The following is a 16362-nucleotide window of genomic DNA, read 5'->3' as shown; positions in this document are numbered from 1 at the left end:
GTCCCGCGCCCGCTCCGGAAGTGGCGCGGCGGCCATGGCCGCGGCCGCCCAATCAAGGGCTTCTCCTCCCTGTGTGCGAGGGGAGGAATGGGGGGCCACTGCGCATGCGCGGCGTCTCCTAGCGACGGGGCGTAAACACGGCCTGGGCCTGAGGTGCCACTGGGCCGAGCCGAACCGGGCCGAACCGAACCGAACCGAACCGAACCGAACCGAACCGAACCGAACCGAACCGAGCCGAGCCGAGCCGGGCCGAGCCGAGCCGAGCCGAGCCGAACCGGGAGAAGGACTGGAGGAAGTAAATCTGCAGGCGATCCAGAGTTTAAATGTTAAGAGCTGTGGAGGTGGTACTGCAAGTGGTTGAGTAGTGGTGGCTGAGGTACCAGAGGGGATCTTGTGGTTTGAAAACTGGAAAGAACTCGGAAAGGGTCTTGGCCAGCGAAGAAAGGTTTGTCTCCGGGGTCAGGAAGTGTAGAGAAACATTAACTGCTGCGGAAGAAAGCTGAGGGTTGCCTGAAGGAAATGAGAAATGAAAAAAGAAAGCAAGGAAAATGTTCTGTGAGATTACCGAAGTATTGTCAGGACAAAAAAAAAAAAGAAGGGCTTTTGAAGAGGAAGAGTCTCAACAGTTGATTTTTTTTTTCTTTTAGCTATCCTGAGCTTTAATGAAGCAGTTGGTGTACTGCTGCTTGGCAAATAACCATTTGAGTAACCATCAAGTTGAATAATATCATGGCTCAGCCATGCTTGTGCCTACCCTCTAAATCTCCCTGTGAGCACTGCTGCAGGCACCAGATCCTGCCCATAATGCGACTTAGCAGGAGATACCAAAGCTGTTTACAAGGTGATACTGTTATCCTTGTTAGAGGTGGTGGTGGGGAAACTGAAGCATAGGGAATAGAAGTGAGAGACAGTTTTGTAAATAAAGCACGGGGATTAGTCTCAGTGGGGCACTTTAAAGTGTGATATTGTAGCGTAAAAGATGGGGACACACTCCTGGGAGCCAGGCAAATATCTAAATCGCAAGGTGAGTAGCGGCAGGGGCTACTACCTGGAAAGAAGTGGCAGCAGTTAATTCTTAAGTGTAATTATTTCCAAAAGTTAGGTGGTTAAAGCTGTTCTGCCTAGAATTTACAAAGGCATATTCAGACTTCTATAAACATAGGCTTCCTTGGAGAGCAGTAAGTGCCAAACCCAGAAAGTTTACCTATTTTTCAATGTAATATTTCATGGGGATTTTTCTTTTCTCCTAGCAACCTCAACGTGGTCCATTCATACATTCTAAGTCGGAGTGGGAGTTACAGAAGCTGTAAGTCATTTTTTAGCTGACATTTTTTGCTTGCCATTTGCATTTCAAAATTTGCTCTCTGAAGGAGAATATAGAAACGGAATCTCACAAGTCTGTCTGTTTAGAAGATTGTATCATTGTTAAAACAGCTGATAATAATCAAAATTTGGCTGTGCTTCATAATACTGTGACACTGCCAAGCCAAGCCCATTGACAAAGTGTGCCAGCAGCTCAGCAGACAGATATTAAAATAGGTCCATGCACACACACTGTTACTGTTATAAATTCAGAATCGTAAGCTTCATTAGAGCTCTGTAATTGTTAGGAAGTGAAGACTATGACTTGTAGCCAGCAGTAATGCAGATTTTAAAATGAAGCATTTTTCACTTTCCTTCTCCAAAACAGCACAAAGTAATTTTCATGTACTTGCATTGACATTAAAATGCCATGCTGAACAAACACGGTGTGGCCACCCTGCACTACTGCAGGCAGTATTGATGGTGGTAGTAGTTGCATTGATCATAGGATTTTAAACTGCATTTACTTGTGACAAAGGATGCTGAAGCACAAATAAAGCTCACAGCCTCATAAAAATGAAAGGTTATGAAAGCCATGGGCAGAGATGCACCTACCCCGTGTTATTTAGAATGAGAAAGGTGAAGGAAACAAAGTAATTCTAAAGCCATGTTCAATTACTGGAAGCTGTGGAAGTGTTAGACCTCTGCCTTGTGCTCTCTATGTCTGCAGAATTACAAATCACAGCTGAGTTATTAAAAGGTGGATCAAGAAAAGCTATTATAGCAAAGCAGAAAGGAAGGTAGAAGCAGCAGGGTTTATTGAGAGTCTTGAGACTTGCTAGTAGTCAGGAAGCTCTAATTTTCAGCAGATATTAATGGTGAATCATGTTGAAGCAATGAAGCCATCACTGGAATAAAGATAGGACAAAAAACAATTGATGCTATAAAGATAGGATATAATTCTTTGTGCCATGTCTGGGAGGAACTGTAAGGTAAAATACAGACATAGTTGTTCCTGTCTTTGAAAAAGAGAAAAACTGAACTTCAAACCTGAAGATACAAAATAAATTAATGTATAGATGCTGTGTTTCAAATCCCCCAACCTGTTCTTTCAGTAAATCCGTTTAGTATTGATATAGCACATCTCCATTATCTGAAGTTTCATTTTCAAGTCTGCTGCCCACAGTTTAATAATTAATATTTTCACATAACTTGTGCCCAACAGAACAGACAGAACTGTAAGTTAACCCCTTTCAGTGCTGTAGCAGAATTATATGAGCATTTTAACAAGTAGTACATTCAGTCAGTCCTTTTTTTTTTCTCTCTGTTTCATGTGTTTCCTGTGAACGTCCTTAGAAGAGTAAGAGACTTGGAAAGCTATATTCTAGAGAATTTTTCCCAGTTTCTGTTGCACAGAACAATGCTCAAATTTCAAGAAACTGCGAAGCAGGTCAGTGTTGCCAGATCTAATTCTTCTTGCTCGGATGCTCTGTTTGCAAGGAGATACACCATTCAGAGGAAACTTGGCAATGGAAGCTTTGGAAGTGTTTATCTGGTTTCTGACAAGAAAGCAAAACCAGAAGGAGAATTGTGAGTAAACACTTCAGATACTTTAAATAAAAATATCTGAACCACATTTTTTTTACATTGTAGATGTTTTCTTTGTATTAGTTTTTGTCTTGATTCTCAATTTGGTGTTATCCTGCATGCTTAACACACACGCTGTTTAACTTTAGTGATGGTATGAAATAGGACCAGACTTTACGCTGACACAAATTCCCTCCGAATTTGTTTTTCTTTAATGTATTTTACCAAATATCAGATGATACTTGTATCTAAGTCCTTTCAATTTACTGCTCAGGATAAAATGGAGGTAGTTAGAAAGTCTGTGAGCCGTAGTGAAGTACATCTCCAAAGCTGAGTAATAAATAATTAAAAATAGTAAAAATATGTCTGGGTTGCTCATTCTCCACTGTCATACCTTGATCAAGTTCCTAATGTAAGGTATATGTTGTGGAAGGGCCCCTTGTGCTGACTCTAAACAGAAATAAATTTCCTCATTGTCCTGACAGGAAGCAAAGCAAAAGTGTATTTTCGTTTTCATAAATTTGCTTTTCTTATTTTACTGAAGGATTACCAAAGGATCCAACTTTGCCTGGCTTTGCCTTGTGCACACTTATTAAAATGTCCATGCTCATTCCTTTTCATGATTGTAACATTTTTGCTTAAAATGGAGAAAGAGAATCTCTAATCTGAGTCCACCTACTGCAATATCTAACTCCGTACTGTTTTGCCCAATTCTACGGGCCTATTAAAGCATTCAAACATTAAAAGTAAGCATAAAAATGTCAGAATTTCTGAATGTTTTTAATTGACTTTCCTCTTCATTTCATCTGTTTTCTTATTTACTCCAGGTAAGTCTGTTATAGCACTTAATTGGATGCTTTCGAAAGTCAGTTTTGCGCTGCTGTAAGGACTCACGTTGTTGGAGGGGTCTCAAAAGAAAGTCAGCAAAACTACCTTTTTTTATGATAAAGTTGCATAAGTGAAACATGAGAAGTAATAATTACATAAAGTCTTCCAGTAATTGTCCTTTTGGTGTATCCTTATTTGATAGCATTTTTCTTATATTGACTACAATGTCTTAATGAATGTGCAGACAAGACATGATTCTGTTGCTTATTTTCCTTCTGTGTCTATTTACAGTTCTCTGCTTCCGGAATCAGGGTTAGAGGCCAGTAAACTTTTAGCTTTTTCTAATTTTTCCTGTGTTAGCTTATAAATTTTTTGGATCTTTCTGAGCCTTAGCTACTGTTTGCCAGAAAGAAGTCCTTTAACGCAAAACTTCGCTTCAAAACTGAAGAAAATATCTGGTATTTTCTTTGTCTGTTAGCCTTATTTGTCATACAAATTAGAGATAGGAACTACGTGAGCTTATAGGATTCTAAAGTCTCTAAGTTATCTAAGTTATATTTTTTTTTTGTATTTTTAACTATAGCCTAAGCTGCTGAAGACCCAAGACAAGCAATATATGTTTTACCTTTAAGTAATTATCTCTATTATTTTCTTTAGACTTTTATTTAGGAAGGCTAATTTGTAGTGACCTTGTTTTGAAGAAGCATTTCACGAAGAAGCCTGCAGCATTTCATGCCTGTCTTTTGATAGGGATGAACCTACACGTGTCCCTTGCCATCCTCAGGACAGAGGCTGAGTATCATTTGGCGTATTCCTCTTTTGTTTCATTAGCCTCTTTCAAGTGACTACAACAATATGCAATAAGGCAAATTGCTTTCATTATAATGTTCTGTAGTTCCTAATTATACCACTTGGGGGTAATCGTATCTCAGTTATTGCCCTCTATTCCTCCTAAACTTGAAATGTAGATTGAAAAGTATATTCCCCTAAATTTCTGCCATTTAGGCAGGTAATAGTGAAAAAGATATTGGCCCAGATGAACATAAAACCTCAAGCAGCATTTCAATATAGAGGGTAGACAGTTTATTTAGTGATATTGATTTCATATAGTGGTAAAATGTACTAAAAAGGCCCATCGTTAACAGATTCTTTTCTTGCTTGAAAGTAATGTTATGGAATTGTACTGCTTACTTCCATAACATTATCCATAACATTTCCCTTTGAGAAATAAATGCACATATATTTCCAAAAAGAGATGAAAAATTAGATGATTACACTTGTCACTTAAAAAAATCTTTATAGAGCTCTGAAAGCATTTTGGCATATTAAAGCAATGGAGATATTTAGCCCCTAAGTTACCTTAACAGAATTAGGGCTCTATTTTTATTGCCTCAGAGATGATCCAGAACACGCTGAGAAAAATGTTAGCTACAGCATGAAATTCAGTCACAGAGAGTTTCCTGAAAATTGTCTAGTGACAATTGTGAAAGAGCATAAAATAAACCACAAGAAGTCAAATTCCCAATAGGCTAAATCTTGGATAATGATACAGAAGCTGTTCAAAAAGATATTTTTCAATTTTTTATTAGTGCGTTATCTACAGAGTGATTTATCTCAGAGACTAACAGGGCTTGTCATATCATTTCATGTGTGGTCTACATAGCTTTTCCGTGATCAGGAACACAGTTCCTGGGAATGCCTTGTACTTCTTTATCCCAAAAGGATAAGGTATTATCAAGGAAGTACTACACACAGCTTCAGCTGGAAGGGACAGTCTGATAATCTGGAGCACGCCTCAAGTTAACAGACTTGTTTCATGTAGAAGCTGTCTACACAGTTGCTAAAATTCCTAGTATTGAGTTGAAATAGCTCAATGTGTTTTCTGGTGAATTGTAATACTCATTTGAGTTTTTACTAATTTTAATAAATCCACTTGCCTCAATGGCTTTAGGATATAGGTTGTTTTTTTAAAAAATATGTGACCCTGTCTATACCAAATATACCAAAATACCTGTTTTGACTATGAATATTTATTCATTTTAATGATGAGAGTTGTTATTACAGATGGATACAAGTGTCTAAGTAGAAGAGCCTCAGTCCCATTGTTGTATTAGTTCAGTTCATGCAGAACAACGAAGTGTAGACCCAAGAGTTTGGGTAAAAGCATTCCTGCAGGAATGGAAGTATTACAGGTGAGACCAGGAGGTGCTGGTCTCTCATGTAGTAACTTCTGCAAAATTAATCTTTCTTGCCCACAGAAGGATCTGCTCCTGAGCAGGCCTCCTCTTTTCTTAGCAGTCTGCCCAGAGGGAAGCGTTGCTTCAGAGGCCCTGTCAGCTGCTGTTCCCGGCTCTCTTTTAGCATCAGGCACAAGGGGAGAGACAGAGACCTGCAGGGGGGCCAGACCTGATCTGGCTGTGGCTGAAGCAGCTGATGGGGGTGAGGAAGGGGCTGCTGAGAAATGTTACTGTGCAGCAGTCGTGCGCTGCTGCCACCTCCTGCTGCCACCTCCTGCTGCCTCCTGCCCTGAGCAAACCTGCTCCTTGGCCTGCCCTGGAGCTCCTCTGGGCCGGGTTACAGCTGCATGTGACAGCACTGACAGCTCTGGCAGCTCTGGCTCTGTGCCCCAATCAACTGATGATGTGTAAAACCCTCCGGGAAGCATCCTGGGCTGCAGAGAGCCCAGATACCCTCACATTCCTGGCAACATAAGGTTGCTGGATGAGTGTATGGAGGCTACTACCAGGACTACCTAAAGAGACAGAGAAGAGAGGATTGTTTAAACGGCTACTTTATTTTATGGGTCATTAATTTAATGCAAGTAGAACATATATTTGGAGGAACAAATGTTAGATTTTCTATGTTTCCTCTCTTTCTGAAACATCAGTATTTATTGGTTTTACTTAGATTAGAGTCAGCCAGGACAATATTGTTTTGAATGCTACAAAAAAACAGCACAGAAAGTCTCTACTGCAAAGACCTTATAGACAAAAGTTGTGAAGGGAGATTTCATGCTTGTAAATATGGAAAAAATACTAGTGAGGATGAAAGTCTGATGATGTGTTATGACCACTGGCTAAGTGATGACAAGTTTCATGCTTATCACATCACGGGAAAGTTTTAAAAATGACTTTGTAGGAGAATGAGTTATGTAGAGTGCATATATGTATGCATATATGTATGCATATATGTAAGGCCAAGTGCAAGGTCCTGCACCTGGGGAGGAATAACCCCAGACACCAGTACAGGCTGGGGACTGACCTTCTGGAGAGCAGCTCTGCGGAGAAAGACCTGGGTGTCATGGTGGACGACAAGTTGACCATGAGGCAGCAGTGTGCCCTCGTGGCCAAGAAGGCCAATGGGATCCTGGGCTGCATTAAGAAGAGCGTCTCCAGCAGGTCGAGGGAGGTGATCCTGCCCCTCTACTCAGCCCTGGTGAGGCCGCATCTGGAGTATTGTGTCCAGTTCTGGGCCCCACAGTACAAGAGGGATGTGGAGCTGCTGGAGAGAGTCCAGCGCAGGGCCACAAGGATGATCAGGGGCCTGGAACATCTGCCCTATGAGGAGAGTCTGAGGGAGCTGGGCCTGTTCAGCCTGGAGAAGAGAAGGCTGAGAGGGGATCTAATCAGTGTATATAAATACCTCAAGGGAGGGAGTGCAGAGGACGGGGATGGTCTCTTTTCAGTGGTGGCCACTGATAGGACTAGAGGAAATGGCCGGAAACTGAAACATCAAAAATTCCATAGGAACTTAAGGAAAAATTTCTTAACAGTGAGGGTGACAGAGCACTGGAACAGGCTGCCCAGAGAGGTTGTGGAGTCTCCTTCTCTGGAGATCTTCAAAACCCGCTTGGACGCAGTCCTGTGCCACGTGCTCTAGGTGACCCTGCGTGTGCAGGGGGTTGGACTAGATGATCTCTAGAGGTCCCTTCCAACCCTAAGCATTCTATGATTCTATGATTCTATGATATATGTATAAGCATGGAAAGCAATTCAAATAAGAAATTGAGTTAGGATTATGGGCTGATGTGTCTGGCAGAATAGTTTCTGTACTCACAGAGAAATATAAATTTCGATTGGGTTGACAGGACGGAGACTGAGAGTGGCTTAAGCTTGAAATGCTGGCTAGTCATTTACAACAAGGGGAGATGGCTTAAACTAAAGGTACTCTAGCAGTAGAAAAATGTTATGATTTGTATTTGCAGATAAGAAATCTCAGAGATGAGGTGAAAATAGGAAAAAGATGGGAAACAAGGGAGTATACTTGTACATTAAAAAAAAAAAAAAAGTCAGGAATGTGGCATTTATCCAGAACATTGAGAAGGAATGACTTGAGGGGCAAGAGGTTAGTCAGGAGAGGGCAGCATTTTCAGCGGCTAAGTAGGACAACAAGATTTTTCACAAAAAATGTCTGAAGAATTTAAGAAAACCAGAAAAGGGACTAGTAAGAAACTTAAGCAAAAGCAGTTTGTAAAGGGCTATTTGCAATTTGTAGGGTTCAGAAAGATACAGGACTTTAAAAAGCAGTTGTAAACCTGTAGGACCTAAGGGAAAAAAAGAGGGAAAATGAAGGCGAATGATGAAAGGTGAGTCTTTAGAGAGGCGGAAGACAGAGGTGCACTTGTGAGAGGAAACAGCAAGAAGACAAGTAGAACTTAGGCAGGGAAGGTCAAGCAGGGAAATGGGAAGGGGAGGATAAGAGAGATCAGAAGGTTGGATGGAGGTTCGTGGAGAAGTGGTGGTGTTGGAGGTGGCCAGATGGAAAATCTGGTATCTCTGACAGGGGTGAAAGGGAGGATGGTATTAGAAGGGGGAAGAGAAAAATGAGGCAAGCTTGGGACAAGAACAGGGTCTTGGGACAAGAAGAGAGAATTGTAGTATCCACTAATAAAACAGGTTGTGAAGATGATGAATCTTAAATGAAAGCAGGTAGTATTTTGTTTTCTACTAAGAGTTCATATTTTTTAAAGCAAGCAGTTTATTGAGACATCGGTATTTGTAGAAGTGAGAAAGAAACAGACTATCTACATTTTTTTCTTTTACTCCTAAAAAGTTAAATACAGTGTTGAGCATGCTTCTAACCTGTATTTCCGTAATGTGGCCCTAAAAGATTCTAAACTGTATATTTTTATTTGAATAACCTCTAGCAATGAGTCAGTCTTTGGTCTTGCTCCAAAATCTGTATTCAGTAGCTTGCTGAGACTTAATTATTTACATCTCCTTATTTAAATATGAGTCCAGCAGTACATGCATACATAAACAATACATGCAGTTAACAGTAGTGGTTTCATAAAACAGTACATAATAATGTGAGGCTCCAAAGTAAAAGCAAACAGTGATCGAATTTGCAGTTTACTTAAAAGAGGTTGACAGAAAACGTTTATGAGCCCCTCTGGAAGAGTTTCTCTCCTGCTGTTTCTGTAGGCAGTCAGAGAGTAGGAGACTAGGACACAGTGGAACTGAAAAGAAGCACAAGAAAAATTGTAATGTTGAGTAATCTACTGCAGAACTCACGTTGAGGTAGAGATGAAAAATGATAGAAGACATTGCCAAATACCGTTCTCACCTTGAGTATTTATTTAGTAGCAGGTGCAGTTCCATGATTGCACTGAGCATGACCTTGCTGTCATGCACGGTCCTTATCCTTGGGATCCTTTATTGTATGGCTTTTTCACCAGTGTGCTGGAGATTGCAAAAATCAAGCCTTGTATTTGGAATGGAGATGATTAGGAACAGAGTGTAAACAGATAACCTGTGTGTGGCATAGCTCTCTGACAACAGAGGAAACTAAGGCTTCTGTATGAAAAGCTGTAAAAACCCGAGTGCAGAGTGTTAGGATTATTTGTACATTTTAAAATCAAAGTAGGTATAAATAATAAGAATATGAAGGTCAGTAGTGTATGTAGGTGTCAATTGTGTGTCACCCTTAGTAGTGTTGTATGACCGTTCCTTCATTTCTTACATATTCATTCCTTCATATTCCTTACACTATATTTGTATGCATTTTTTTCTTTCTTTTTTCTTTTTTCTTTTTTCTTTTTTCTTTTTTCTTTTTTCTTTTTTCTTTTTTCTTTTTTCTTTTTTTCTTTTTTCTTTTTTCTTTTTTTCTTTTTTCTTTTTTCTTTTTTTCTTTTTTTCTTTTTTTCTTTTTTCTTTTTTCTTTTTTCTTTTTTCTTTTTTTCTTTTTTTCTTCTTTTTTTCTTTTTTTCTTTTTTTCTTTTTTTCTTTTTTTCTTTTTTTCTTTTTTTCTTTTTTTCTTTTTTTCTTTTTTTCTTTTTTTCTTTTTTTCTTTTTTTCTTTTTTTCTTTTTTTCTTTTTTTCTTTTTTTCTTTTTTTCTTTTTTTCTTTTTTTCTTTTTTTCTTTTTTTCTTTTTTTCTTTTTTTCTTTTTTTCTTTTTTTCTTTTTTTCTTTTTTTCTTTTTTTCTTTTTTTCTTTTTTTCTTTTTTTCTTTTTTTCTTTTTTTCTTTTTTTCTTTTTTTCTTTTTTCTTTTTTTCTTTTTTTCTTTTTTTCTTTTTTTCTTTTTTTCTTTTTATTTTTTTTGTAATTTTTTATGTTCATGGTCTGGGTTTTTTTTGATATTTTTACCTTCTTTTTTATTATTTGACTCTCAAACCCTTTTTCACTTCAGTTTTTCCTGTCTCCCTGTATTAACTGGAAAATACAGATTTCTGTAAGCAGCTGCCATAATTCAACAATTTCAGGCCTAAGGTGGGAAAATTCCTAATAACACACATTTCAATAACACACATTCCTAATAACACACATTCCAATACTGATCTCCATTTTCACTTAGAAAATTCTAGTTGTGTGCAGGCCAGATGCATTTTCTTGTATTCTTTCTCAAATGTTCTGTTTTGAGAAAAATCTGTACACATTTAAGCTTCTGTGCCTATCTTGATAGGGTTTATTTTTTCTGTGATGTGTTGTCCACAGAGGAGAGGGAAAAAAGCCAAACCAGTGATTCGTGATCTGGTGCAAGGTGGTGCCTCCATGGAGTTATCTCAGACTAGCCATTAAACTTTAAGAATTACACTTAGCTTTGTTCTAAAACGACTGGTTTGTGAAGACATGATAAACAACTTTGTCAAATTTCATCATAATTTCCTCAAAAGAAAATTAAAGTTTTATTTTTAGATTTAGGGCTAGGGCAAATTACATTATCTTTCTTTTTTGTGTAGAAAGCTATGCAATTTGTTATCCATGTCCTACAAGAGCTATTGATCCTGTTGGATGCTCCTGACCAAGTATGGCAGAGGTTTAGACACCTCAGATATAGAAGTTCCTACAACCTGTATGAAAACAGGCAGCTGAGTAGAGAACAAAATTAATGCCCTCGTAAAGAGAAAGGCCGGTACCTGAGACACTCTTAACTGTGGGGGAGTTTATTCTGTAGTGGACAATCCTTACAGGAGAAAGACCCTCTATATACCCAGAATTGCACCAAAGTCAGTGAAATACAAGAGATGTGTTTCACACAGAAGGAAGCTTCTCAGTTCAGGTTGCCATGTTTGGTATTTTGTTTGATGTTTTCTCTATTAGGTATTTGACAGTCTTTTAGTTTTGAGCCATGTACTGTATATCCACTAAAAGTGAGATTGAATTGTTTAGTATTGACACTGCCATTCCATTCTAGGGATCCCTAAAATGTGCTTGGGTAAATCTTTATTTCAAATTGCAAAGTAATTCAGGTAATATGTAACTGGGCTGTAAATAAGGATTGCATATTTATGCAAACCTTTGATGAGTTTTTAATCTTTTCCAGGGTTTGAATAGAATTTAGACATGGTAGGTGGGGTTGCAAATCACTGACTGCCCATTCATGGAGTTTCACATACTTTTATTTAGACACTCTATCTTTATTTCTTTTTTTCCTTTATTTTTTTTTTTTTTTTAAGAAATTAGGTCTAGCTTTTATGCTCTATGTTCCTCTAGAGCCCAGGGCAATGGAGGTCATATTTACAAACTGGAAACAAGCTCTGTCTCTCTGTAGCAGAAGGGAAACCTGGTTTCCTGTAGATTCTGTATCCTTTCATCCTACCACAATTAGCCAGTTCTTTCAGCATGTATTTTATGATCATGTTTCTTTTTCTGCAATGTATGCAGTTTTCTTCTGCTTCCTCTAAACATACCTCCAAGTTCTTCCTTCCCTCTAGTGTCTCTCCAATATACGTGTTTCCTCACTGCATTCCCCGATTAGTGGCTGGAAACGTGAAGCTCTGTCAGTCTCTGAGCACTTGCACGGATAAGGTGGCTGCTCTGTGCACATTGATGATTTGGCAGCTCAAGCAGCAAATAACTTTGGAGGTTCAGGAGCTGCTAATCCAGGTCTCTTCCATGTCCCACTTAGCTCATTGAATAGTGTCGTCTTGAAATCCCTGGGACTGCTGCTGTTCTGACAAATTTGGCTGAAATTGGCTAGTAGATCCTCCAATATTTTGAATAGCATTTGTCAGACAATTCTTTCCTTCATAGACAAGGTTAATAGATTTGGGACAGTTGGATAAATTTTGAAAAGGCAGTTGGACAGGTACTGTCAATTCTTCTGCAGCTTTTTAGTGTATTTGATATTTAATATTTGCTTTTAGTTCTTTGCCAACATATACTACATAAATGCTTTGAAGCTTATTTGATCTTATTTGTTAGGAAACTCAAATCAGTCCTACGTGTGAACACAACATTTTTAATGGTGGTTAAAATGAAGTTTATTTAGCTCAGAAGTTATCAAATCAGTGCTGTTTTGTAAACCTACCAATTTTATTGTTTTGTTCAAATCCAATCTTTTCTTTGATGTGAAAAACAAGGCTGGCATCTCAATATTGCATCTAAGAAATAGTTGATAGGATTTTTTTTTTAATTAATGTGTCAGTATGGCTTTAAATGTACTGCTACATTCAGAAAACATTAAATTTCCATCATGTAATGTAAACTGACATCAGATTTACAAACATATTTGAAATGCAGGCCATCTTTCATTTCTTTATTCTTTCAGATTTTGCAGATGTTCATCTAAGTATCTGAGGAGTTCATTTTTTTTTCTTGGTCTCTTCCTGACCTGTCAGGAATCATAGACCTGTTTCCTGATCTACCCCAAATGAATTATGTATCAAAGAAATAGCAGGATTGTATGAGGATTTAAACAGCGAGCATGGTAATACTCCTGCAGTCTCTTCTATCCCCGTCTTCCTGATGAGTTTATCAGGTAACTCTAACAGGTAATTATGGTTAAAGACAATATCTCTTTATAGCAGAGGTTTCTGTTCAACGTTAGTTTTGAAGGACAGTGCTATCACTTACAGATAATGAATGTCCGAGTCAGCTGTGCGAAGTGAGGCTCTGGGTTAAGTTTCACTATTTCATACCCGTGCATGGGCAGCAGCTGAAGGACACAGTGGGCAACAGGGGCTTCTAGTTCATCAATTTTCACGAGGTGCTTACAGGTGCCCTCGGTGGAAAGCACATGCTGAGAAGCGCCAAACTCCCAGCACCGTTTCTGCGTGTGGTAATTGTGGGGTGTCAGCTCAGCGTCTGCCTTGCATTATACCATTAATCCAGACTCATGCTATGATTCCTTGGAAACTGTGCACTTAGCTGAATAATTTATCACATGACTTTCAATTATTTATGACTTCTTACTACAAACGAAATAAAATCTAAAGGTGGAAGAGTTTTGTAACTTATGAATATCCAAGAGGCGGCCAGCAGATTGCTGTATCGTTAAGTCCCAGTGTTTGCTGCCTGTTTGTTTCTCTGAAGGTATTCCAAGGGAACGCTCATTTGAAAGTGAATTGATTAAAACAATAACAAATGACCCCCTGCCAGTTGCCCTGTGCTTGCTCATCTAATCCTGCTGGCTGCCTTTTTTCTTCGCCCTATTTTAGTCCTGCAAATAAAAATTAGAAATTAAAACCAGGATCCTCAAGTCGTTTTAGGGTTTTGAACAAATATTCTTGATCTCCTTGGAAACTGAACAAAGGAGCAGCTCCTGGAGGACATCATTAATTGCTTCTTCTTTTCCAATAAGCTTTTCTGAGCAAACCATCGTTTGCTCTTTCCCGTGAGGCGGACGCCTGCCGTTTCACCTAGAGCGCAGGTTACCGTGTATCAGCCGAGACGCCCTAACTGTTCATGTGCACAGTCTTTCTCGGCCTCAAAAGTGAAATATTGTGACACAGAACCTAAGCAGATATTTTTGGTGCTTTATCTGAAGCAGTTAAGGAAGTTAGTCACTATAATCTTCCCATTTTAGTGGTGAAGTGTGGCTTAACCACTTCTGTGAATGGTGCTGTGGGAGACCAGACCTAAATGTATGTGGAAGTCCTTACTGAAGCCTCTGTAACCATGGCTAAAGCTCTTGTATTTTCATTTAGGATTTCAAGCCCGTTGTTTTGGAGTCAAGTCGTAAATGGTTTGTTTCATTGCTGGTACAGAGTTGCAGCTTTGACCAAAATTGTTTCAAATCATTTCCATCTCAGGCCAGTAGTGGTTCAGAGCCTGGTTTGGTAACCCTGAGCTTGTTCGAAGCAATTCTTAGGTGAAATTTTATACAGCTAATGGTGGGCAAGTTGGGCCTGTCAGTCAGGAATTTATAAGTAGGAGGATGCTTTAGTCCATGGGCCCTGCATCCTTGTTGGTGCTCAGCAGGGTGCTGAGGGCCCCTCTCCAACATCCCAACCCGCAGGGCTCCCTTGCTGTGGACACATGGCAGGGAGGATGTGAGCTAATGCTAGAGCCCAGTAGAGCTCCACATTTTTCTCTCCCTGAAAAATACACTTATGTGCAGCTACCACAACCCTGTGGAAAGCACAGATCAGCAACAGTACTGAGGTTCATGGCACACAGGTGGCCAAGACATGGTCCATGTCCTAGTGAAACAGTTTATTTAGATCTCTGTTTAGGAAAGTTCAGGAATTGGTTGCCCTGGGTAAGTCTCTAGGACAGTTTGGCATTAGGGCATGGACCACAGCATGTTCTCGGAAGGGAATTAGCTCTTAGGAGCCGCAAAGAGGCTGGAGGCCTTTGCGCGAGCTTTTCCTTTGTTAAAGTTTTGAGCACTCTCATCTTTACAAAGTATGTAACCCAAAACTCTGCAAGGGCTCTATGAAATTAAAAGGCGAGCGCTCAGATCATCTTGGTGCCTTTCATTCAGCTTGTGTGATGTAGATGGCTGTGGAAATCCTGTGTAGCGATGTCTGGTATAACTTTTAATTCTGTTAAGTCATCTTTTTGAGCTTTGGGGTTACTGTATTTTTGTTCCCCTTTCTTTTTAGTGCACCTTTCTTTCATTTTGCTTTTCAGTGGGATTTGTCCATTTGACTGCGGGGCAGTCTAACTGGATCTTTAGTTGATATGAACGGGAGGCAAAGTGCCTTAAAGAAAAAGATTGCTTCGGTTTCCTCTAAACCTCATCCTCTGGGGCTGAGCTTTCCTGAGCTCCCTGCTGCAGCCCCCAATGACTGTGATCTCTGTGGGGAGGCAATGAGTGGTACTGGTGATTAAGTGCTTTTTTTTTTTTTGGTAACATTTACATGCGTTATTTTTAATATTGGGTTGAGAATTATGCTTAAGGATTTCTGACCGGTTATTGGTTCTTTGAGGCATACAATAGAGACAGAATATAAAGATTTTGTAAGTAAGCAAATGCCCTGAGTTCACTTCTGTCTCAGTTGGAACTGTTGTTTATTTTTATTCATTTGTAAGATAATTTTACTAAGAAAACAGAAAGGCACAGCATTATTACTTTAGGTCAAACGGTGACTGCCTGCATCAAAGATATTGTGTATTTTGCAATACTTGAATATGCTTGATGTATTGTACGTTGCAGTTTGCCCTCGTTGGCAAGGTGTGTTTTCTTTTAACTCTGCATCAAGAATATTGTACTTTCTTCCATGTAGAACTAGTCTTCTGGGTCTTTATTGAGTTCAGTAAATAGTAATGAGAAAATGAGTGGAATAAATTATTGATATGCTGGACTATGGGTATGTTTTTCCTTCACCTCTATTTTTTCATTGCTCTCGTGACACAGTGGCATTAGTAAACGTAATTCTTAGTTCATAGCTTCATGTGTGTATATGGTGTGCCCTTTGTGTGTTGTGAAATAACTTTTCAATGTTGCTGACTAGTGACTTCATTTCTGATTTGCACATATTTCGCTGGATTTTAAGACCACCATATTGTATCCAGGAAGGCTAGAAAGTATAAAAAGACTTTTATCTAACAATAGAAGTTATACATAATTACTTTCCTCAGTTAGCTTTGCTCAATACCCTTAGCTTTTGACTGTAGACTGTTCTGCAGTGTGCTTTCGTACTCCCGGAAGTTGTGCCTTCCTCCCCTGTGCACAGGTTTGCTTCTTTTTGGTAGCATAGTTTAATGAATGTGTATCAGAAATAAACACTGAAAGAGATGCCTGCTTGGAAGATACATGTAGGAAGGGTGAGCTTTCCTTTCAAAGCTGAAGCAAATTAGTGTTTAAATTGCTTAAGGGAATTGGTTTCACAGAAGAGACAATATCGTTGGCATTAAATATACTTGCAACATTTAAAGGAACATAATTTGCTTACAAATTTACTTATATTCATGAACAAGCCAATTACATTTTACATTAGAAAATGTTTTAGTCTGAGTTTCTGAAGGATACACTCTTG

General features: G+C 39.0%; 1 protein-coding gene across 1 annotated transcript in view; it reads left to right on the top strand.

Moving 5' to 3' along the window:
* Positions 1-2618: 2618 nt before the first annotated feature.
* The window catches only part of NEK11 (NIMA related kinase 11), an 89011-nt gene continuing 75267 nt past the window's right edge, over positions 2619-16362 (top strand). Inside the window, exon 1 of the mRNA XM_088521129.1 lies at positions 2619-2892. Coding sequence (XP_088377255.1) covers positions 2723-2892 — 170 coding nt within the window. The 5' untranslated portion in view covers positions 2619-2722. The remainder of the gene's footprint in view (positions 2893-16362) is intronic.

Source organism: Tinamus guttatus, unplaced genomic scaffold (assembly GCF_059628265.1).
Source record: "Tinamus guttatus ecotype Peru unplaced genomic scaffold, ASM5962826v1 Tinamus_guttatus_pri_ptg000115l, whole genome shotgun sequence".
In the NCBI taxonomy this organism is placed as follows: domain Eukaryota; kingdom Metazoa; phylum Chordata; class Aves; order Tinamiformes; family Tinamidae; genus Tinamus; species Tinamus guttatus.
This window is presented reverse-complemented; position numbering and strand designations above follow the sequence as displayed.